The sequence below is a fragment of the Mauremys mutica genome, chromosome 1, assembly GCF_020497125.1.
Source record: "Mauremys mutica isolate MM-2020 ecotype Southern chromosome 1, ASM2049712v1, whole genome shotgun sequence".
In the NCBI taxonomy this organism is placed as follows: domain Eukaryota; kingdom Metazoa; phylum Chordata; order Testudines; family Geoemydidae; genus Mauremys; species Mauremys mutica.
Genome location: NC_059072.1, coordinates 95,979,935 through 96,002,306, shown reverse-complemented (window position 1 = coordinate 96,002,306; position 22,372 = coordinate 95,979,935). Strand labels below are relative to the sequence as shown.

At 46.8% G+C, this 22,372-nt stretch overlaps 1 protein-coding gene across 2 annotated transcripts; it reads right to left on the bottom strand.

Moving 5' to 3' along the window:
• Positions 1-1,471: 1,471 nt before the first annotated feature.
• On the bottom strand, positions 1,472-12,235 carry EIF3D (eukaryotic translation initiation factor 3 subunit D). Of its 2 annotated transcripts, none has more exons than XM_044993783.1 (15): positions 12,080-12,235; positions 10,942-11,075; positions 10,018-10,063; positions 9,456-9,592; positions 9,279-9,364; positions 8,713-8,785; positions 8,399-8,514; positions 8,043-8,175; positions 7,150-7,297; positions 6,777-6,907; positions 5,769-5,854; positions 5,320-5,449; positions 4,730-4,872; positions 2,769-3,049; positions 1,472-1,628 (listed from the first exon to the last, which is right to left on the bottom strand). In XM_044993783.1, the coding sequence occupies exons 2-15, from the start codon at positions 11,062-11,064 to the stop codon at positions 1,615-1,617; spliced, it is 1,647 nt and encodes a 548-aa protein (XP_044849718.1). In that variant the 5' UTR covers positions 11,065-11,075; positions 12,080-12,235; the 3' UTR covers positions 1,472-1,614. The 2 variants fall into 2 exon arrangements, with proteins under 2 accessions (XP_044849718.1, XP_044849726.1); XM_044993791.1 differs by having other exon boundaries at positions 8,399-8,511.
• Positions 12,236-22,372: the final 10,137 nt, after the last annotated feature.

The following is a 22,372-nucleotide window of genomic DNA, read 5'->3' as shown; positions in this document are numbered from 1 at the left end:
GGTCCCTTCTGACCTTAACGTCTATGATTCTATGTGCCAGCAATGCCCCTCTGCCATGTACATTGGCCAAACTGGACAGTCTCTATGCAAAATGATAAATGGACACAAATTAGACATCAAGAATTGTAACATTCAAAAACCAGTAGGAGATAGGGTGACCAGATGTCCTGATTTTATAAGGACAGTCCCGATATTTGGGGCTTTGTCTTATATAGGTGCCTATTACCCCCCACCCCGTCCCAATGTTTCACACTTGCTGTCTGAAGTGTTCTCCTACTAGGGTGACCAATCTCCCTGGACACTCAATAACAGACTTCAAAGTGGCAATTCTTCAACAATAAAACTTCAAAAACAGACTTCAATGAGAAACTGCAGAACTGGAATTAATTTGCAAACTGGACACCATCAAATTAAGCCTGAATAAAGACTGGGAGTGGATGGGTCACTACAAAAAGTAATTTTCCCTCTGCTGATACTCTCACCTTCTTGTCAACTGTTGGGAATGGGCGATGCCCACCTTGTTGCATTGGCCTCGTTAGCACTACAAAAGTAATTTTCCCTCTCTTGATATTCATGCCTTCTTGTCAACTATTGAGAATAGGCCACTTCCACCTTAACTGAATTGGCCTCATTAGCATTGACCCCCCACTTGGTAAGGCAACTCCCATCTTTTCATGTGCTGTAATATTTATACTGCTTACTGTATTTTCCACTCCATGCATCTGATGAAGTGGGTTTTAGCCCACGAAAGCTGATGCCCAAATAAATGCGTTGTTTTTGCTGATACAGACTAACACAGCTACCTCTCTGAAACCACTCCCCATTTTTTACACTTACAACCTGAAGTTTAGCATGTTCTTTTCCCTGTACCAGATAAGACATAAGGCCACAGGAAAACTGGTGGGATAGAGAAAACCCTGCAGTACACTCATCCAACCAGTTCAGCCTGCCAAAACTATTAGTACTCGGCAGAACTGAGACATCTACATTAGCTTGATTGGGAATTCCTTTGTGGGACAAGCCCCAACCGAGGGCACTTTTTGATGTGCCAAAACTACAAGTTGTCAGAGGAGCTAATACTCATAGTGGCTCTATACCAGCATGCTCTCAGTCAGAAACAGGGACCAATAGTTACACATATTTCAGATGTTCTCAGGTCTCTGATATCACCACTCGTACCAGGGAGAAGAGCAAAAACTGTTTAACCTCTCTTTCCTTTACTGCAGTAGAGAAGAATGCTCACCTCTTCCCAGCTGGGTGAAGCAGGAAAAGACTAGCACAAAATGGTGGCAGAGAAGACAAAAATAGCTGGAGGTGGTAAACTTTTTGTAAAGCAGCATACTTTATTACAACAGCTCACTTGCCATTTCAATGGCTGCTTTCGGCCCAGGATTTCTTTTCACACCACATCTGTAAGGTAGGTTTCTGTGTACAGCATATTATATCCATAAGACAATGAACAACAAACTCATTAAACAGAACAAAACTCTTTATTCCGTTTGTTATACTTGTAAATGAGCACGGTGCAAAGGTTCAGCTAAGATTCCACCCACCAACACCACAGGGTGAGATGAGCATTTGGTCACTGAAGCCCCTGCTCCCTGACCACAGGGTTTAGCTCTCTTCCTCTGAAAGAGAGAAAAGAGGTTGTTGTGGAACAATGTGCAGCAGCAGACACCTCCTCCCCTGAGAAAATGCCACAAAGATAATAATAAAATAATAATAATAAGACATGTAATATCTTTTACTCTTCATGTCACAATCTTGCCTGCCCTTTTCATCCAAAACAAGACTGTTCATTAGGGCCACAGCTACAATAAAATCACACGACCACATACATCGCTACAGATGATTTTTGTTGCTGTATGATTCACGTGAGAATCTTAAAAACTTAAATTAAAAAAATGTTTCTAGCTATTATGACTTTCCGAAAACCTTCAAAAAGTGAACAGATCCAAGTCCAACAGATCTGCCCAAGTCTACAAACAGCTTAAAACGGCGTTAAGACCTTTTTAACCATCCCATGAACATGAGCTTCAAGTCGGCTTGCCTCCCACAGTGGAGCTAGAACATGCGGGGCACATGCCAGGGATCAGGGATTGTTTCAGGTAGTGGGGAGGCAAGCCAGCACTTGCCCCAGGCCAGGGTCTGGATCTTCCTTCCTTGTAGAAAGTCTCCCAGTCTGCATGACTAGTGCACCCGCACTCGCTTTCCAGTCATCCATTTGAAATGGACTCATTAGCTTAATTGGTCTAGCCACTCATTTTTAATGTCTCACTTTGGATTTCCTCCTCTTTATCTAAAATGTCATGATAACAGCTTGATTCTCAGTGGCACTGAGCACCTGCCATTTGTGCTGAAATCAATCACTACCACCCCCTAATGTCACGCTATTAGTGAGCTGAGCTTTCCTTTCCAAGTGACTCCCCCTTCCACTCAGTGTTTCAGATTATGTTTTCCGCTTGGATTAATTAGTCCCCTCCCCCTCTCCTCATGGTGAGATTCATATTGCAACTCTCTTTTCATGTTTTTAGATCTCTCTAGGTTCCTTTGTATTTATTTCATTATCCTTCCAGTCTCTGGGAGTAGTTAACACGTTTACTCTGCTTTCATCACTGATCGAAAGACCCACAGAGACTGTACTCTCCACACACCACCTCTCACCTTGATAGGCAGCGTGGAAATTCCGAGATCTAATCTCCCAGTTACATTACCCCCCTTTCTCTCAGGCCTTAGTTACTGAGCACCTTGCCTAGCATTCTACAGACCTTCCTCTTCCTCCTCCTCCTCTTCATCATCATCCTCCTCATCGGAGCTGAAGGTGCCATCAGGGAGACTGTAAACACGGATCACTTGCTTGTTGGGGTCTTTGAGGATGAGGTATTTGCCCTCATCCAGTTTCATGCAGACGTCAATGACGCAGCGCAGGATGCCCCATGCGTTCTCCATACTCAGGTTAATCTGGCTGGCGAACTCATTAGGCTTGAACTGCTGTGTGCCCAAGATCACGTGGCGCGCAGAGTCCTTTACGTGGTAACGGGACACATACCTGAGGCGGAAAGGCAAAAAAAGGTCAGGAAATTCAATGCCAGAGCCCTGACTTCACAGGGAAGTCACCAAAATGAGATGATCATTTAGATTTTAACTTCTGGGCTAAGCTGCAGGAATCAACCCCCCACTTCAAAGGGGAAAATGGACAGGACTCCCTGGTGGGGAGCCATTCCTGTGTCTCAGACAGTAACTGAGGGCTTGTCTACACTACCAAATTAAGTCAAATCAATGTATAGGCACAGCAGTAATTAAAGCAGTGTTTCACACCACACTATGGTCCTTCTGTCGGCGGTGCATGTCCTCACCAGGAGTACTTTCATTGACATAACTGTGTGGGGCACTGATGCCTGGAGTCCCGCCGCCCTGCGGGCTCACATGTTGGAGCCCCCCCCCCCCCCAGCTTGGACTATCAGCCCCCAGCAGCAGGGGGGCTCCTGGTGAGGCTGACAGCCAACAGGAAATGTAAATAACGCAGTGTCTATACGGACACTGTGTCACCCTAACTACATCGACTTAAGTACTACACCTGTCACAGAGGTAGAGTTATTAAGTCGATATAGTGGGCGATTTACACCAGTGGGAGCTACATTGTAGTGTAGATGCTTATAGAGTTAGGTCAACACAAGATATCTTATGTAGACCCAACTCGGTAATGTAGACCAGGTCAGAGTAAAACAGACAGGGTTGCTAAGCCGAAGAGAGCAGGAACTACGCTTCCATCATCCGAGACAAAAGAGGTGATAAAGGAGATGATTCCCAGGTCCCACAAACAGGAAAGACTTAAGAGTTTTAACAATGAAGAGTCATTAACAGGGAGTTCTGATTCAATCAACAGATTAGTCTGAGGCAGCTGCATGTCACATGGACAGAAACCAGAGAGACTGCAAAGAAGCTAGATTTAAAATATCAAGCATCTTATTTTAAACACCCAGTCACCAGCAATTAAAAAAAATGTTAAAGAGAAAGTGTGTTGCAGCAACAAAGATGATTTAAAATGTTAATGAAAGAGAAATATACATGGTACAAACCAGCACCCACAGCTTCTGTTGTGCAGCTGACTAAGTCGGCTGGCCAGCAGAGGGGGTTCTAATTAAGAGAACTGCATCAACTCCCTGCCAACATTGTGAAGCAAACAAGGAAAAAGCCACTTGGCTAAGGTGCTTTGGGGACAGGAAGAAGGAGAGGCTAACATCAGAAATGGATTGCTCGGGAGATCAGTAATGGGACATAGGGACATTCACTTTTAAGTTGCCAGTTTCAAGTCACAGGCCCCCGCCAGTACATCTCTGGAGAACGTGCCGGGGATCTCAGTCAAGATCTAAATCGGTACCACATGAACCACTATAATTATCTTTCACATTCAGCAGAGAAGCCAAGAACTGAATGGGCCATGGAGACTGAACTCCACTGTCACATGTACAGGTGGTCTTTCCAGGTCAATCAGCAGGACATCGTGGGGAAGCAGCTTGCCCCAAACCAGTCTGCGTTGTACCTCATTCTGCCCCAGTCACCAATGCTAAAATATATTCAAAAGACGTTTTTGGTTTGCCAAACAGAATAAAAATGTGAGGGAATTCTGTGATTGTACAGCTCCTAAAAACAGCTCTCTCTCACTCACACACACACCAGCAAAAGCACTTAGAAGGTCCTTGACAGGCAAATCTTATATTGGCCTCACCCAAGTTTAAGATACTCCGATCCAGCCAGCAGCGCACAACACGTCCAGCGGGCTAATTTGTAACTGTTGTTTTTCAGCTCGGTGGCAATCACAGCTCCTCTCTGAGAATCTAGCTTTTGACGCCAGTCCACTCCATTGCAATGCTGAAAAGAGAGGTCAAACCACAGTCAGCAAACCATGGGTGCAATTATCTCTGCAACTATGATGAGAACACATAGTGAGCTACCCAATGATACTATGCAGGGAAGAGATGGGAAGCTTAAAAGGACTTCCTGATTCTGGAGTATTGGCCAGTATATAGGGTGCTGGTTGGGGAAAAAAATCAAGGGAGAGCTCCATCGGACTGGTTATCACGTGGAATGCAGGAGCCTGGAAGAGGGTTCAAACAGACTACCCAACACCTGGGAGACGCGGAGTCAGTTTAGCTGGCACTGCTGGTCCTCCGCAGTCATTCTCTTCTGATGGAATGTAATGACATAACAGATACATGGGGTAACACAAGAGGCTTGTCTCATGTCTTGCCTGCTGTACCTGGTACATCAGACAGCAATGGAGGAGCTAGAGAGGTTTGATATCTGGTTCTCCCTCACCCTGGAATCCCATTCGTTCAGTGTTTTGATGTTGATGAATGACACTTCTCCGCCAGCTCCTGTCATCACTCCATCGTGTTCACAGCGGACAATCAGGTCTATGTCATCTCCCAGCTTCCATCTTCGGTACCTGCAAGCAAAGACACTCTGTTATTCTCCATCCCCACTCCTGGATCCACTTCAGCACTCACAAAAGCCATTCACTTCCTCCCCTATCAGCCCACAGTGAGGATTTCACCCCTCTTCCTTCAAACCCAATATGAAGGTGAGAGATACCGGCCTGAAGCGTAAGTCCCAGAATCTCTCTCATCGCAGGATGTGGCAATGCCCATGGGAAATAAAGCTTCAGTCACACCACCACTAGCAAGCTGTTAATAGAAGTCACACTCCACCCCTGTTCTGAACCTCCCTCCCCAAACCTATGCACATGCTTGAAGCAAACAACACACCGGTATGCAACAGAGGCCACTTCGTTCTTATCCATGTCATCCTCCACAAATGGATTTGGGTTGGGAAACTTGTATTTTTCCTTCCCCTGCAGAGAAAGCCAGGACAGATCACGACAAGCCCAACAACTTGAGAGAATTAAGGCAGCTGATCAGAAACACAATCATAGATACGAAAAATAAAATCTTAGAAACGTAGGACCCGAAGGGACCTCGATAGGTCACCTAGTCCAGTCCCCTGCTCTGAGGCAGGACTAAGTATTATCTAGAGTAAACCATTCCTGACAGGTGTTTGTCTACCCTGCTCTTAAAAACTTCCAATGACGGAGATTCCACAACCTCCCTACATAATTTGTTGCAGTGCTTAACTACCCTGACAGGAAGTTATTCTTAATGTCTAACCTAAATCTTCCTTGCTGCAATTTAAGCCCACTACTTCTTGTCCTGTCCTCTGTAGTTAAGGAGAATAATTTATCACCCTCCTTTTTATAACAACCTTTTATGTACTTGAAAACTATGTCCCCTGTCAGTTTTCTCTTTTCCATCCATTCCTGCCCCCCCAATCTTTCCTCAAAGGTCACGTTTTTCAGACTATTAATCATTTTTGTGGCTCTTCTCTGGACTTTCTCCAATTTGTCTACATCACCATCAGCCACTCCCCTCCCCTCTCCCCTTAGAACTAAAGATTCCCTCAGCCAATCAGCATCCAGCGTTCCACAGAGCATTTTAATTTGCCTCTATGCTGTCACAGACCTGACTGGTTCAGTTCCTGGAATGCTCCATGAAGAAGAGGGATGTTCTCCCTACAACCCCCCACACCTTCACAAAGTTAATCCACACATCCCGAATTGGAATGATTTCTATGTAAGTAACCTTGCCAATAAAAGTGCCTCTTGCTCTAATAAGAGACTGCTGCAGCACTGATATTCATAGTAAGTTCTAGACCTGCAGACTCAGTCTTCCACAGTACTGTCTGCGTGACAGGCTTTGCTAAGCCCACTTGCCTCTTACCATTCTCAGACACTGCTGGGAGAAGTTGTGGTTGATGTAGGTTGCTTCCATGGCCAGGTTGCGAGGTGAATTAAAGGAGTTGCCCTCGTCCTGTGGTGGTTCGTTAGCAGTTTCACTCACTGTCAGCAAGTCTGGGAAAAGAGGCAAGGTCAAACGATATCAGGAGGATAGTTACCTCCCTGAAAAGGACACTCAACCCTCATACTGTGCACCAAATCTGTTCAAAGCACATGCAGGTAGTGCAGCAGCTGGGTTGCTCTGGACAGTGTGGACACTTGAGATGTAATATTGACTTAAAGGGGGTAAGGAGCACTAAATGCAAAAAGCTGTAATTTGTCCCCTTGCCCAACCTTGATCCTAGCAACCTCCTCACCGAAGTCAGAATTGTCCCTCTTGTCAAAGAAGAGCTTGGATCCAACTCTCTGGACAATGATGTCCCAGGAATACACAGACCGAGTACAGCTCATCAGCGTGGCCAGGATGGCGTCTGTGGCAAACACATTCCCCTGGGTCTTCGCCAGCTGCAGACGGAGACAGAGGGAAGAGTGTGAGCGAAGACAACATACATTCTTCTCCCCACCACCCAAAAGTAAACTGCAGCCTTAGCAAACCAGACACTGATTCCTTTCTTCTAGACTCGGGAGGCTGGGCTGATACAAGACTCTGATGCACACCAATGAGATCTGGACATAAACATGTCAAATGCTACTGATCCTACCTGAACTCATTCAACAAGTTGGGCAGCAAAATGCTGCCCAGAAAATCCAGCCCGGAAAATGCCCAAGCAAGTTGGGGAGAAAAGACAGAACTTAGAGCAGAAGAGAGACCTGCATCTGCAAGGACGAGAATAAGTTCTTCATCCTCTGTCCCTGACTTCATCAACACTCTCAAGAGTTATCCTTTCCTCTCAAGACCAGCAATCTTGGGAATGAGATCTGAGACTGACATTTCTCTTCTCCTTCATACTTCTTGCCTATAGGTCTGCCTATCTGCCCTTCCAGAATAGAGCTTTCCTTTGGCTGATATCTATCCATGTGTTAATGAGTTTCTGCCTTGGCGAATACCACTCCCTTTGCTATGGAGATCACAAATTTCTGCCATCTAAAGAGCAGGATCCTGGAATATTTCTGTTAATCTCGTCTCACTCCAGAAAGCAAGACCATCTTGGACCCCTTGGTTTAGAACAGACTGGGTCCAAAGAATACCACACAATAAGATACATACTAGTGTATCTTGTGAGCCGATGGGCAGGAAGGACAATTATACCTTGCGAATGACTGGGTCATCAGTAGTGGTGACAGTGTGAAAGATGCGCTTGATGCTCCGCAGGGACTTTTCATTCCTTGTGGTAATGCGGTCAAAGGCTTTGTCATAATATTCCAAGGCGCCACAGCACTCTCTGCAGACATAACGAGAGAGTAGTCATGAGACACCAGCACAAATAACTCCATCTCAGAGAGTCAGGGGACAACAGGGACTGGCAGGAGTATTTCTACTGACTCTGTGCACCTCCCCCAAAAGGAACTTCATAAAACTGGATCACAAGCCAGTACCCACCCCTTTCCACACACAGATTATGCCAAAAGAAATACCCACAGGGGCCCTAGCTGTCTTGAACTCACATGTCCTGTGGCTCTGACACCTCCAGATAGCGCATCTTCATCAGCCGAGGGAAATCCATCTCCTCCTTCACCTCCCAGTCACTGCGAACTTCAACAGAAGAATCGCGAGGCTTCTGCTGTGTGGCCAGAGGAAGGGCAGATGGACAAAGAAAGAAAGAGAGAGACACAGCACATCAGGATTTGCGTGAGAACAGCAGCAGGAGGAGTGGGTTAGAGGAATGCTACCACAGGGAACAGGGTACACCGAGGTCTATATAATAAGAGCAGCCAGAGGAACTGATCAAACAGTATAGTTAAAAATTAGTTTACTTTACCTGTGATTTTTGGTCCCATTTCTGCCTCACCCCAAACTGCTTCTGAAATTTCTTTTGTAGACGCAGGCGGTCTCTGTAAATAGAGGAATGTGACAACCTCGTGAGAAATAGTCCCAACGGCGTGTCCCCAGCACTCCCACCTTCCCAAGACACTGCTGAAACCACTGGGCTCTCAGGTCCCAAGCCACTGAGAGCATCTGCTGAATGACTGGACCCCCACAGCTGGCTGAAGCACTGTAACTAGGAACACTACTCTCAATGACTCTTTGAAAATGGAAACTCAGTGGGACAACCCAGCCTTTGAAGATTGCACCGCGGTTTTCAGAAGGTGCACATGCTACTTTTACAACAGTAATATCTTTTCCTGAGTTTGGCTTAGAAAATCCTGTTGGTTCCACAATCGTCACATGAAACCAGCACTTCAAACCACAGCAGAGCCTAGCAAAAGACCTGTCTTGAAGTCTTGGGTTTTTGTTACAATTCAATTGACAGAAGCCAATCAGCAAACCTAGACACCTGATCATAGACTCCAATACCAGCACAGAGTTCAGGTTTGGGGTCCTCACCTCTCCTTCTGTTTGGCGCTCTTAGGCAGGGTCTGCATGTTGAACTGAAGCATGTTCCGGCGGTCCTTGTCTCGCCGAAGGTTCCTCTGAGAAAGAGGAAGGGATGTTCAGGTTATAAATGAGATCTTTACAGCAATTCCACTGTTTCAGAAAGGTTTCAGGAAATGTACAAGATACCTGTGCAAATCTCATACGATTCCTTTGGTATGCCGTCTTCTGTGTACGTGCTGTGTCCACAAGCTGGAAGCTGGTCTCATCCTCCTCATGAAAATACGCATACTGGCTTCCCCCACCAAACTGCGATGAGTACTTATCTGAGGACACAATGACCCAAATACTTTGCTACCCGTCTGCAAACAAAGCATCATGAGAAGAGCTCAGAGTTAGCACTCCCACCCTGTCACTTGGCTCACCCGAGCTTGAAACCAGAGGTAGGGCTTTTTCTCTTAAAGCAGCCCATTGTGGGACGGTCCCCCATCCTCCCAGACAAGTTCCCTTTCACAAAGAAGCTCAAAGCCAAGAGCAACACCGAAGGATGGAGACAGCCCCAAGTGCCTCTCTCCAAGGGTAGGGCACACTTCTGAGTTCAAGAAACTTCTCTCACTTGGTGGAGATCTGTAGGATGCAAGTTTCATAGACACCACTAAAGACAGTGATGAGAGAGGGAAGCAGGGATGGTGACTGAAGAAACCTCATATGAAGTATCTCAGACAAGAGCAGCCGCCAAAATAGCACTTACTTGTGTATCTCTTGTCCTGATAAGTGGCACCTGTCCAGTCTGCAACCTAATTAAAAAAAGACAACAGGAAACAAAGTTGATGAGTGTATGTCAACCAACATTTTAAACTCTCCCCACAATCTCATAATCCAGATGCCAGTCAGTGAGAGCAATTAGTGCTTTATGTTCCAGAACCTACCTTACAATCATCTTATGACTATCAATATTCCTTAAAAAAAACACTGCTCTGCTTACACACACTATCAAGAGGTCACGGTTCATATACCACTTCTTGTAGCAACTGCAATAGGGGATAAGGAAGCTATAAGGAGCAGAGCACCAATGGTATGTGTTTCAGAGTAGCAGCCGTCTGTATCCGCAAAAAGAACAGGCGTACTTGTGGCACCATAGAGACTAACAAATTTATTTGAGCATAAGCTTTTGTGGGCTACAGCCCACTTCATCAGATGCATGCAGTGGAAAATACAGTAGGAAGATATATATACACACAGAGACATGAAACAATGGGTGTTACCATACACACTCCAATGAAAGTGATCAGTTAAGGTGAGCTATTATCAGGAGAGAAAAAAACTTTTTGTAGTGGTAATCAAAATGGTCCACTTGCAGCAGTTGACAAGAAGTTGTGAGGAACAGTGGGGGGGGGGGAAGGGAATAAACATGGGGAAATAGTTTTACTTTGCGTAATGACCCATCCACTCTCAGTCTTTATTTAAGCCTAATTTAATGGTGTCCATTTTGCAAATTAATTCCAATTCATCAGTCTCCCATTGTAGTTTGTGTGTGTGTGGGCACTGTAAGGAACAGTGCAGGACTCAGACCGCCAATATGACAAGAACAGCTAACAGGAATTGCCATGCAGATTAATACACAGGCATTAACTGATTGCTCCAGTGATTCATTTAGCAGCATTAGCACAGGTACCTTTCCCAGACGATCTCCTTTGCTGAAGGGCTGATATGGCATATCTTTGAACTGCTCTGGAACAGCACATGGACCCCAGCCCGAGGGGTTGTCCTGGATCACGGGTGTCATGAATTTAGCCATCTTCTAAACTCCTTTAAAAAATGGGGTGGTCAAGTGTTAGGAACATTTTAACCCTACAAGACTGAAGATGAGGCTGCTGGGAAACGTCATCTGACACAGACTGGACAATGATGCCCATTCAAAAGACAAGAGTAGGTGACACCATTTTTAATGAGGCCATACACATAGAAAAGTTTCCAGGGTTAGGGTCATTGCCCTGAATTTCTGGGGTCAAGGAAAAGGTGAAGGTCTCAGGAGCTCTGACAGCACTGTCAGTATGTAATGTAATAATTACTTCCCTGTGTAAGAATCTTATCACCTGAACTGAACTGTTAGACAAAACTGATCAACAGTCAAGTAACCTGCCTCTGCCAATGGGAATATAAAAAGCCCCAGAAAAAAAAGGTTTAATTTCTCGCTTTACTGCGCATAATAGCACAATTATTTCCCCTGATGGATGTTTCTTTCTGAACACAGCTGGAGATCAGTTTATGCCTATGGGGATCTACTGTCCGTATAGTTATTTATTTTCCTAGCTAGTGTCATTGAAGCAGCTATCTTTATTCACAGAAACACCTAATCCAGTGTCACTAAGTCCCAGATCCTCAAAGGTATTTAGGCACTTAACGCTCACTCCAATCAGCAGGAGCTAAGCACCTAAACACCTTCGAGGATCTGGGTCTACATGTTGGGTCACGGGTAGGTCCCGCTGGTTAGTGACAAGGGGAGAGTCGGCAGCCCCGCCCCGCACATGGTCACTCGGCTCAGCGGAGCGGCCGTGCCCGGGAACCCGGGTCCAGCCGAGCAGCCCAGCGGGGAGGCCGGGCCTCTCTCCCAGCCAGGGCAGAAGCCGCGCGGGCCGGTCCCGCCCCGCGGGCCGAGGCCCCAGCAGGCCCGGCGAGGCCTGGGCTCCCCGCGGGAGGCGGCCTCTGGGCCGGGGGTCCCGTGCCCGGGGCGGATCCGGGCCCGGCAGACTCCGAGCCGCGCGTGGGGCCTCGCGCGCCTGTCCCGGCCGGGGCCTGCGCGCCCCCCTCACCTGCGGGGGCCCGGCCGGGTCCCGATGGAGGCAGATGCGAGCGGGCCGGGGGTGCCGGCTGCCGGAAAGACTGGGCTTGGGCGACGCGCACACCGTCTCACACACGTCATCACGCCGCGCCCGCCCCCGGACGAACTGTCGTAAAAGCAGACGGGGCGGTTCCGCTTCCACTCGGTGGGGAGGCAGTGTTGCCGTAAAGCACAATAGCACGCCCGGGCTGTCGTAAATGAAAAGAGCACACGTCATTGTGGGACGTCAAAGAGCGCCGAGAGCTCGCTACGAGCCAGGCTGGAAAGACCACCCGAGTCTCGCGGCCGGCTCCAAGTGGGGGAGAGCGAGCGAGCGAGAGCGCAGAGTCAGCGCCCCCCACCCCCAGTTTCCCACAGTGCACTGCGGGTCATCACCATCCCACAGGGCGCCGAGCCCTGCCCTGCGCCCAGCGTAGCCCCCAGTGTCCCACAATGCATTGCTCCCCTTCCACCCGCCCAGGCTAGTCCTGCAATGCGCGAGGGGCGGCGGGGGGGGGCTTGAGGCTGCTCTGTCCCATGCTCCCTTGGAAAGCTAAACTAAGACCCAAGCTGTTGGGATGGGGGCCTAATCTAAGGCCCCAAGATGGGATCCATAAGTGTGGGGCCACCATGTCCTTGTGTCTCAGAGCTAGGTCTTGCCACCTGTATGCATTGGTCATCATAATAAAAAATTCCTCATCCCACCTGTCTGCCCTGTACTGTGGGCTTCATGGGGGGGCAGGAGACAGTGTCATCCAAAGAAACGAAGGGGGGGAGGATGTTATTTATTTAAAACTGAACTCCAGCAGTTCATCTTGTCTGCTGGGACCATGCTGGGACATGATTTGTCACAGGAATTAGTTCATTGGTGTTGGTGCCATTAGGCATATCCCTAGATAACTCAGGAGGGTAGAAAAACACAGTGTTAATGAAGTCTTTCTGTACTAGGCCTGAATTGAACCAAAGTTATTTTATGCTTGTCCAGAGTCCCTCCATATTAAATTCTAGTTGAATTCCCAAGTTAGAATTGAGAATGGAATGTGTAACTGCTCCTTATCAGTACAGCACTGGCAGGAGATAATAAAGAAGCCCTACTTGTGTTTAGTTTAGAAAGAGGAGAAGGGGAGGGAAGGCAAGGTAATAAATCCAGAAGTAAACCAACCTAACAGCCTTGAAAAGTTAGGAGATAAATTGTTTGCTGTCAAGGATGATTTAACCTGTTTGATGTAATTGCCGGCTATACAATATGCCTATTATATGGGAGGGGACTAGAAGGTAGAAGGGGGGTGAGTGGGCAATGGGGGTAATGAGGATGCCTTGTTGAAGTCATGTATAAGAAGAGACACACAGCTTGCATCTGTGTGCAGGATTTGAGATTGTAATATCTCCCTTGCACCTTTATTTGGGCTCAAATAAACTTTTTCTGCATTCTCCACCTTGGTGTGTTATTTGGAACGAAGCACACCGGGCAACGAACCACTGTTTGCTGCCTCAGGCCTTTTGGGCCGGCAACATTGGGGTGGGTGATGGGTGACCTCTTAGTTTCTCATCTATAAAGTGGAGATATTGTTAAGAATGGCCATACTGGGTTAGACCAATGGTCCATCTAGCCCAGTATCCTGTCGTCTGCAGTATCCAATGCCAGATGCTTCAGAGAGAATGAACAGGGCAATTTTGAGTGATCCATCCCTTCTCCCCCAGTCCAGTCCCACCTTCTAGCAGTTGGATGTTTAGGGATACCTGGAGCATCTTGGATAATAGCCATTGATGGATCTATCCTCCATGAACTTATCTAATTCTTTTTTGAACCCAGTTGTACTTTTGGCATTCACAACATCCCATGGCAATAAATTCCACAGGTTGTCTGTACATTGTGTGACGAAGTACTTCCTTATGTTTGTTTTAAACCTGCTACCTATTAATTTCATACCCTAGTTGTTGTGTTCCGTGAAGGGATAAATAACACTTCCTTATTGAATTTCTCCACATCATTAATGATTTTATAGACCTCTATCATTTCCTACCTTAGTTGCCTCTTCTCAGCTGAACAGTCCCCGTCTTTTAAATCTCTCCTCATATGAAAACTGCTCCATATTTCTAATAATTTTGATGGCCCTTCTCTGTACCTTTTCCAATTTTAATGTATCTTTTTTGAGATGTGACCAGAACAGCACACAGTATTTAAGGTGTGGGCGTATCATGGAGTTATATGGTAGTATTATAGTATCTTCTGTTTTATTTTCTATCCCTTTCGTAAGGGTTCCTAACATTAACTCTTTTGACTGCCACTGCACATTGAGCAGATATATTCAGAGAACTATCCACAATGACTCCAAGATCTCTTTCTTGAATGGTAACAGGTAATTTAGACCCCATCATTTTATATGTATAGTTGGGATTATTTTTTCTAATGTGCATTACTTTGCACTTATCATCACTGAATTTCATCTGCCATTTTGTTGCCCGGTCACCCAGTTTAGTGAGATCCCTGTGTAATGCTTTGCAGTCAGCTTTGGTCTTGGCTTTCTTGAGTAATTTTGTATCATCTGCAAATTTTGGCACCTTTCTGTTCACCCTCTTTTTCAGATCATTTACAGTTATATTGAACAGCACTGGCCCCACTACAGATCCTTGGGGGATTCTACTGTTTACCTCTCTCCCTTCTGAAAACTAACCTTTTATTCCTACCCTTTGTTTACTGTCTTTTATCCAGTTACTGATCCATGAAAGCATCTTCCCTTTTATCCCATAACTGCTTAGTTTGCTTAACAGCCTTTGGTGAAAGACCTTGTCAAAGGCTTTCTGAAAGTCCAAGTACAGTATATACACTGGATTAGCCCTGTCCACATGCTTGTTGACACCCTCAAAAAATTCTAATAGATTGGTGAGGCATGATTTCCCTTTACAAAAGGCACGTGGATGCTTTCCGAACATACTGTGTTTATCTATGTGTCTGATAATTCTGTTCTTTACTATAGTTTCAACCAATTTGCTTGGTACTGAAGTTAGGTTAGACAGGATTGCCTCTGAAGTCTTATTAAAAAAGTTAATCTTCCAGTCATCTAGTACGGAGGCTGATTTAAGCAATAGGTTACATACCACAGTTAGTAGATATTTACCTCCTTTGTAAAGAGTTTTGAGATGCACTGATGAAAAGTGCTTAATAAGAGCTTATTATCAATGACCTTTCCTCCATCAACTTCCTGCAATATCTGGGTTTTCCTTAATTTTCTAATTATTCCTCCCTCTACCTACACTGATGAATTCTTCAGAGCAGTTCTTCCAGTACTTTAGAGCAGTGCTTCTCAAGCTATCTGATGTGGGGTCTGGCAATTTTTTTTCCCAATGTGCCAGGGACCAGTGCCATATTATTATCCTATTCAACGCTCTTATGAGGAAACTCGCCGCGGACCGGCAGCCAATGGCTCACGGATTGGCACCGGTCCACGGACCACCACTTTGAGAAGCACTGCTTTAGAGGACATGTGTGGATCTCCTTTCTCCTCCCAGTCTTACCTGCTGAAAGGAGGGGAGAATCTCCACATGGTATGAAAACCCATTGTTTATGTTGTGCAGGCACTTGAGATTATGCTCTATTTTATTCTGCTATTTTTGTATCCCTTGTCATAGCAATAAAATCTAATTTAAATCATTCTTTCCCTCTCCTCTTAGCTACTTGAAGGAAAATATGTGGGGGTCTGGCTTTTGACTGGTGCTCTAGTAGTAAATTAGTTCCATATATTCTTTATTATCTCTAAGGTGTTGGGCTCTCTACCTGATCAGCACTCAGCTTACCCTCTGATCTCAAGAAGATTGCTTTTTTGAACCAAGCCTTTTCTTGATAGTACGCAGGGCACCCTTTTCTGTTTAAAATCAAACAGAACAAAGAATGCTGATCCACTCTGCTTAATAAAATAAATATTCACACTTGTGTAACCCTTCTGCCCGTCAGAGTTGGCAGCAACAAGGGCCAGGTTCAGTATCCAGAGGTTCCGTTTCAATAACACAATGCAAAACTGACTCGAGCCCCTACCCAGGGACCTGGGACAATTACATACCACCCCCCTGGGTGCCTCTAAGAGGCAATACTTCCTCTCTCGCAAGCACAGAGTCTGAGTGTAGCAAAAGCTTTTTAATAAAGGAGGGAAACAATGTGATATTATGTTGGGGAAACACCACAAACAGGATTCATAACACAAACCATGAGCAAAAGACCCACTCTCAAGTAAGTTTGTCAGTGTTCTTCTCTCTTCAGGGTCTTAAGTCCAGCAACCCAAAAGATCACCCCAAAGTCCTAAAAGTCCAACACCCCACCCACAGTTTCTGACCTTGGTCAGTGCAGCCCCAGAGGAGTTCTTGAGTCCAGCAACCCAAAAGTCACTCCTCCCACAGTTTCAGTCCTTCATCAGTGCAGCCCCCAGAGTTCAGAAGTTCATCTGCAGAGTTTACCTCCCAGCCTGGGTGGAAGTATAGGGGCATCCCCTGCTCGGGTTGACAGCCGATTGCCATGCCTCTCCATGGGGTTCTGCTGCAGTCTTTACCACCAGCTGCCCGTCTCTGCTAGCTATGCCTCTCCACTAGCCATCCTGCTAGCCTCTCTCCAACTTGTCTTCAGCCCCCCCCCCCTACTTAATTAACACAACTCTCAATGATTTCAGCCCTTAGTAACTTCAGCTCTTTGGTGATTTCAGCTGTTAGGAGGGGGTACACTCAGAACCAGGAGCCCAAAGTAGATCTAATGTTTAGACCTAGGAATCAGTGATTTCAACTCTGCAGCACCTAACAAGATTCCTGACTGAGTCAAAATTAGGTCCATTATTACACTAAAGGGAGGGGAAGGTACCCTCAGAGGGACAGCAAGATTCTTACCACAGACACATCCTTGCCCCCACAGTCACTCTCCATTTATTAGGGTTTGGAACCCATGTCCCTTGCCTAGCGAGTGCTACTTAGTTGAGGGCGAGGCCCTCCATCATAAAATACTAAGTACAGTTCTAATAACCAGGATAACAACACTTTATTACTCCTGCCCCAATAACAAAGAGACTGGGGATCCCACAGCAGCCAAAGTGACCATTTGGGCAAGCAGTCCATCATGCTAAGCAGGGTGCGTGTGTTCCCATGCAAACGAGATCAGCCCCTGAAGTCCTTTTCCACAGCTCACCACCAGATGTCAGGGTAGAGCTCATTCTGACTCTGCTTACACTTGTATAGTGCTCTCTATCCAATTATCTCAGGGTATGTCTATACTAGGGGATTATTCCGATTTTACAGAAACCGGTATTTGGAAACAGCTTATATAAAGTCGAGTGCACGTGGCCACACTAAGCACATTAATTCGGCGGTGTGCGTCCATGTACCGAGGCTAGCGTCGATTTCCGGAGCGTTGCACTGTGGATAGCTATCCGGTAGATATCTCATAGTTCCCGCAGTCTCCCCCACCCATTGGAATTCTGGGTTGAGATCCCAATGCATGATGGGGCAAAAACAGTGTCGCGGGTCATTCTGGGTAAATGTCGTCACTCAATCCTTCCTCTGTGAAAGCAACGGCAGACAATCATTTCACGCCCTTTTTCCCTGGATTGCCCTGGCAGACGCCATAGCATGGCAACCATGGAGCCCATTTAGCCTTTTTTCACTCTCACCGTATGTGTACTGGATGCTGCTGACAGACGCGGTACTGCAGTGCTACACAGTAGCATTCATTTGCCTTTGCAAGGTAGCAGAGATGGTTACCAGCCCTATTGTACCATCTGCTACTGTCATGGGTGCTCCTGGCTGGCCTCGCTGAGGTTGGCCAGGGGTGCATAGACAAAAATGGGAATGATTCCCCAGGTCATTCCCTTCTTTACGTTTGGTCTAAAAATAGAGTCAGTTCTGCCAAAATATGGGGCAAGCCTACTAAAGAACCAGAGAGCACAGCCACTCTGGGTCAGAGCCCCAGACATCCTGCAGAAATGATGAGCTGCATGCCATTCTAGGGAGTGCCTGTGCAACAACCCCACCTGTTGCTTCCTTCCTCCCCCACCCCTCCTGGGCTACTGTGGCAGTTATCCCCCCATTTGTGTGATGAAGTAATAAAGAATGCATGAATAAGAAACACTGACTTTTTAGTGAGATTGAATGAGGGGGGAGTCAGCCTCCAGCTGCTATGATATTCCAGGCAGGACTGAATCTCCATTAGACATTAAAGGGGGAGGGGAGAGAGAGGAGCGCGGCCTCCAGCTGCCATGATATTCCAGGCAGGACTGAATCTCCATTAGACATTAAAGGGGTGGGGGGAGAGAGGAGCGCAGCCTCCAGCTGCTATGATATTCCAGGCAGGACTGAATCTCCAGGAGACAAAGCTTAAAGAAGGGAATGACCAGAAGTCATTCCCATTTTTGCCCAGGCGCGGAGCACTCATGGGATGATGATGATGGTTATCAGTCCTATTGCAGTGTCTGCCATCAGGGAGAGGAGAGAAGGGGATGCTGCTGTTTAGTGCTGCAGCACCCCATCTGCCAGCAGCATCAAGTAGATATATGATGACACTGAAAAAAGGCGAGAAACGATTTTTTTCCCTTTTCTTTCACGGGGGGGGGAGGGGGTAAATTGATGACATATACCCTGAACCACCCGCGACAATGTTTTTGACCCTTCAGGCATTGGGAGCACAGCCAAGAATGCAAATGCTTTTTGGAGACTGTGGGAACTGTGGGATAGCTCGAATCCTCAGTCCCCACTCCCTCCCTTCATGAGCGTCCATTTGATTCTTTGGCTTTCCGTTACGCTTGTCACACAGCACTGTGTTGAGTCCCTGCTGTGGCCTCTGTCTATCATAGCCTTGGAGATTTTTTCAAATGCTTTGGCATTTCGTCTTTTCGAACGGAGCTCTGATAGAACAGATTTGTCTCCCCATACAGCGATCAGATCCAGTATCTCCCGTACGGTCCATGCTGGAGCTCTTTTTGGATTTCGGACTGCATGGTCACCCGTGCTGATTGGCACTCCACGTTGGGCAAACAGGAAATGAAATTCAAAAGTTCCCCGGGACTTTTCCTGTCTACCTGGCCAGTGCATCCGAGTTCAGATTGCTGTCTAGAGCGGTCACAATGGTGCACTGTGGGATAGCGCCCGGAGGCCAATACCGTCGAATTGCGGCCACACTAACCCTAATCCGACATGGCAATACCGATTTCAGCGCTACTCCCCTCGTCGGGGAGGATTACAGATACCGGTATTAAGAGCCCTTTATATCGATATAAAGGGCTTCGTTGTGTGGATGGGTGCAGAGTTAATTCGGTTTAATGCTGCTAAATTCGGTATAAACCCGTAGTGTAGACCAGGCCTCAAAGTGCTTTACAAATAAGAATTAGGCTTCACAATGACCCTGCCAGGCAGGGAAACATTATCCCCATGTTACAAATAAAGAAAATCGAGGTATAGACAGGTTAGACTTCCAGCAGCTCACACAGTATGCCTGTAGTACCATGAGGAACAGAATGCCGGTCTCCTGACTACATGTGTATCATGCAGTGTTGTAGCCCTGTTGGTTCCAGGATATTAGAGAGACAAGGTGGGAGAGGTAATATCTGTTATTGGACCAACTTCTGTTGGTGAAAGAGACAAGTTTTCAAGCTTACACAGAGAAGCCCAGACCTGAAGAAGAGCTCTGCGTAAACTCAAAAGCTTGTCTCTCTCACCAAGAGAAGTTGGCCCAGTAACAGGTATTACCTCACCCACCTTGTCTCTCTCCATGTGTATCAGGCAAGGCAGCATTGCAGGATAGGAAGGATGGTCTAGAGAAGTTTTTCTCAACCCTTTGGGGTTGATGACCCCTTATTCGAAGTCAAACATTTCTCTCACCCTCTAACATTTACTATAGAAGATTAAAAAAATCAATAATAACTCTAATCCCATTAGGACACTGACCTCAAGAGACCTGGTTTCAATTCATGGTTCAACCACAGATTTTCTGTGGAATCTTGGGCAAGTCACTTAATCTACCTTGTAACTCAGTTGCCCATCTGTAAAGTGGGGATAGTACTTCTCTGCCTCACCAGATTTTGGGGATAAAATCTGTTAATGATTGTGAGGTGATTAGATAGAACAATTATAAGAGCCACAAGTACCTAAATAGATAGAGCAAGACCCAGTTCTCTCAGGGCTGCAGCCCACAGGTTAAGATCCGTTTCTTTTGAGATTTCCCACTGTAAGGTCACTTAAAGGATCCTTTAATTCAAGAAGAGGCCACACTAACAGCTTTATTCAGCCAGAGACATGCAAAATTTCTCCCCTGCCTTATCCATCACTGCTAAATCCTTCCAGAGGAGAGGGAACAGAAGCCACATAAAAACCACAATATCCCCTCACACCTGCTCAACTGTCAGATAATATGCCTGTAGAAATATACCCTATAAAACTTAAGCAATCAGTAATTGTACTAGCCCAACAATCAAGCAGCCTTCATAGGACAAATGCAATGGGCAGATCCAGGGAGCACATTTCAGTACGTTAGTAGTAACCCATTAACAGTTTGGTGAGAGCCTCAGCAAGCCCAATTTCAGCTGTGCCATGGCAACTTTAATTACATACATTCTCTTGACTCTGCTAATGCACCCGATGAAGTCAATGGGAGTTTTGCCAATTGACTTGAGCAGGAGCAGGCCCTAAGGCTCTAGGCAAGTGGCCTGGTAATAATAATATAACCCATAACTAAGTTTTTTATTCCTATTAAGGATGAACAAATACACTTAACCTAACTTAATACTGTGGGCTGAAGTGGAACATTATTGGGTTGACGTTCTGCATAGGAGAGAGAGTGGTGGAAAGAGCAAAGGGACAAGATCCAAAGCAGAAAGACAGGGTGAGAAAAGGAGCAGAGAATGAGCAAAGAGAAAAAAGAAGAATGTGAAAAAGGAGCACAGAAGAAACAGCAATATCCTCTGTATAGTGCTTAGGAGGGCGAAGCAATGATGATGAATTCCAGTCATGAGAACAGAATGGGTGCATAATTTACTCCTGAGGGAATTCTGGGCCAAAAATTAAAAAATTCTGTACACAATATTTAAAATTCTGCAAATTTTACTTGTCAATAAATGTTGGAGGCTCCAGCATGGCAGTGCGGAGCACAGGCCACTGGCTGCACGAAGGTGGGAGATCACCTTGCAGCTCAGTCCCCCAACCCCCACGACATGGACTCAGCAGTGAGGCTGCACCCAACTCTTACACAGTGCAAGGGCCAGGCCTGCCCCAGAAACACCCCAGGGGCCCCCTATGCCAGGTGCACCAGGTGTGGGCAGGTAGGCTCAGCCTGGCAGGATCCAAGTTTGGAGGGGCTTAGTGTGGGGGGATCCAGGTGTGGGATGAAAGGGTTCTGTATGGAGCAAGCTGGGTGCAGGTGGCTCAGTGGCAAGCTGGGTGCAGGTGGCTCAGTGGAAGGTGCAGGGGGGATCTGGATGCACAGGGACTCATTGTGGGGGGCTCCAGGTGCAGGTGCAATGGGACTTTGCAGGGGGGTCCAGGTGAAGGTGATTGGGGCTCTGCAGGGAGGGGTCTGGGTTTGGGGGGCTCAGCAGGGAGGTCTGGGTGCTGCGGGAGTGTGGCTTGGTGGGATGGGGTTCTGGGTGAGCTGGTTGGGGCTCAGTAGGGTGGGGTGTCCAGGTGTGTGGGGCTTGTTGGGGTGGTCCAGGGGCATAGGGGGTGGGGCTTGCTGGGGTAGGGATTCAGGTATGGGGGGGTTCTAGATGCAGGGGGTGAGGCTTGACAGAGGGTCTTGGGGGTCTGGATGCATAGGGAGTGGACAGATGAGGGGTGGGCATGACCTGGTCCTGGATGGGTCTAACTCAGCACCGGCTGGTACGTCCCCAGCTTCCCGCCCGCCCCCTGCAGTGATTTGCCTCTCCGCCAGCTGCTCCAGGTGCCCGAAAGGATGCACCCGCACTGCTGTGGAGGGGCACAAGACTGCTCTTGCATCTTCCCTTTGCTTCCCCATCAGAAAGTCATTTTTCTGAGGGGAAGCAAAGAAATCTGTGGGGGACATGGATTCTGTGCCTGAACAGTGGCACAGAATTCCCCCAGGAGTAATAATATAACCCAAATGAGAGAACGTGGAACTGAAAGAGCCCATTAATACATGATGAATGTAGCTTGGGCTCCGTTACAACCTACGCATTTCCTGCTGCCAAGTCATTGTGGTTACATATCTTGCAGTACCAAGGAAATCTAAAGCATCATCTATTCTTGAAGAAGGTATGACTCCACCACCATCACCACATTTGGTGACCTGTTTACCATTACTCCA

What these genes read in the sequence shown, in the direction of transcription:
- EIF3D (XM_044993783.1), bottom strand. Translation starts at nt 11,064, where the DNA reads ATGGCTAAATTCATGACACCCGTGATCCAGGACAACCCCTCGGGCTGG. An exon ending in AATGGGACCAAAAATCACAG is followed by an intron (nt 8,515 to 8,712) that starts GTAAAGTAAACT and finishes CTGGCCACACAG; the next exon opens with CAGAAGCCTCGCGATTCTTC. An exon ending in GTGTCAGAGCCACAGGACAT is followed by an intron (nt 8,176 to 8,398) that starts GTGAGTTCAAGA and finishes TTATGTCTGCAG; the next exon opens with AGAGTGCTGTGGCGCCTTGG.